Source organism: Artemia sp. Qi Xiang Cuo, chromosome 10 (genome assembly GCF_049724085.1).
Source record: "Artemia sp. Qi Xiang Cuo chromosome 10, ASM4972408v1, whole genome shotgun sequence".
NCBI classification, from domain to species: domain Eukaryota; kingdom Metazoa; phylum Arthropoda; class Branchiopoda; order Anostraca; family Artemiidae; genus Artemia; species Artemia sp. Qi Xiang Cuo.
Window position 1 is genome coordinate 68,392,491 of NC_142803.1, and position 1,888 is coordinate 68,394,378.

The 1,888-nt window shown below is 41.9% G+C and overlaps 1 protein-coding gene across 1 annotated transcript; it reads left to right on the forward strand.

Moving 5' to 3' along the window:
* The first annotated feature begins 486 nt into the window (after window positions 1-486).
* LOC148948090 (protein CFDP2-like) lies at window positions 487-894 on the forward strand. The gene has a single exon (XM_089096092.1). It carries the CDS (start codon window positions 487-489, stop codon window positions 892-894), a length of 408 nt encoding a protein of 135 aa, XP_088952218.1.
* Window positions 895-1,888: the final 994 nt, after the last annotated feature.

A 1,888-nucleotide genomic window follows, 5' to 3' on the forward strand; every position in this document is an offset into this window, starting at 1 on the left:
ATGAAGTAATTTGCAAAAACCAATATTAAGGCTCTCAAGGAATTTTTTCAGACTTTTGACCTATATCTTTTTATTTTGCGATAATATCCCAAGATACCAATTTTCCCCAAAATATATGGAACCCTTATATATATATATATATATATATATATATATATATATATATATATATATATATATATATATATATATATATATATATATATATATATATATATATATATATATATATATATATATATAACCTCGCCTGCATATGCAGGCTGTCCCAAGCCTGGAAAAGAGGGAGGGTTGGGCTGTGGGCTTGCAACCCACACCCGGGACCTCAAGGGCCTGCCCTCGAGGAAAATCCTAACTGCAACCGAAACATTAAGTTTAAGCCTTGGATTTTTGAATCCCCTTTTGATGACGACTTCTGCATGCCAACGGACAAGATTCATGAATACGAAACAACCCCTCAAATTTGGTTTCTGGAACGTCCGCACAATGTCTCAAGACTCCAAGACTGAACAAGTGCTAAGAGTACTGGAAGATTACCACCTTGACCTTCTGGCTCTGTCAGAAATTCGATGGCTAGGATCTGCATCAAATAAACTGGATGGAGATGTGACCATTATACACAGTGGATCGCAGCAAAAGCGTGAATACGGAGTAGCCCTAATGATGTTAAAACAGACTCCCCGAGCTCTACTACAGTGGACACCGGTGTCACCTAGAATCCTGAAAGCCCGCTTCATCGGCACGCATGCCAAACTGTCAGTAATAATATACTACGCACCCACCAATGACGCCACCGACGAAACAAAAGACGAATTTTACAGAGCTCTCAACTCCGTGGCAAACGACATACCATGGCATGACATAGCATGTTTTCTAGGAGACTTTAACGCGTAAGTAGGGAACGACCGATCATTTTACCCAGAGGTTCTCGGTGGGCATGGCCTGGGCCAGCGAAATGAAAACGGAGAGCTACTTATCGATTTCGCGCTCCTTAACGACCAAGTAATCGGAGGTACCCTATTTTCTCATCGGGATGTACACAAATATTCTTGGATATCTCCCGATGGCCACACCCGAAATCAGATTGACCATTGTCTTTGGAGCAGGAAGTGGAGATCAAGCCTACTTGATACAAGGAGATTTAGAGGAGCTGAAGTTGGCTCAGATCATAATCTGATGGCAGCAAAAATCCGCCTCAAATTGAAAAGAAATAGAAACGCAAATAAGGCTCCCTTAAACCCAGTCTTTGACTCGGAGAAACTGAGGTCAACCAAGCCTTTAAACTAGAGATGCGGAATAGATTTGAAGCCTTGTCCTTATTAGCTGATGCTGATAGTAATCAATACTGGGAAAGCATAAAGTTGTGCTTTCACGATGGCGCGAAAGCCACTATTGGGTACCACAAGAGTCCAAAAGACCAGTGGCTATCTGACCAAACATTGCAGCTCATAGAGACAAGGAAAAAAGTAAAAGCATCACTTATCCAAAGACAAACCCCAAACCAACAGATCCTCAGAAACAATGAATACAGAGCCACGAATAAAGAGGTAAAGAAAAGTGCCAGAAAAGACCAGAGAAACCTGCTGGAGCGAAAAGCAGCGCAGGCAGAAGAGGCAGCAGAAAGAGGTGATTCAAGAGCCATCTATAAAATCACTAATGAGATTATTGGAAAGAAATCCTCTATTCAACATTGACCAGTTAAAGACCCTTCAGGCATCCTGGTAACACAACAGTCTGACGTAAACAAAATTTGGGCCAGTCACTTCGAGAAGCTGCTGAATAGACCTCCACCAGACGATCCTCCGGAGATCCCAGCAAAAACACTGTTTTCCTTAGATATCAGCACGGATCCGCCGTCATCCACTGAAATTATAGCAGCAGCAAAGAA

Bases quoted from the DNA above. Each gene is read 5' to 3' on its own strand.
- LOC148948090 (XM_089096092.1), top strand. From the start codon at position 487: ATGTCTCAAGACTCCAAGACTGAACAAGTGCTAAGAGTACTGGAAGAT.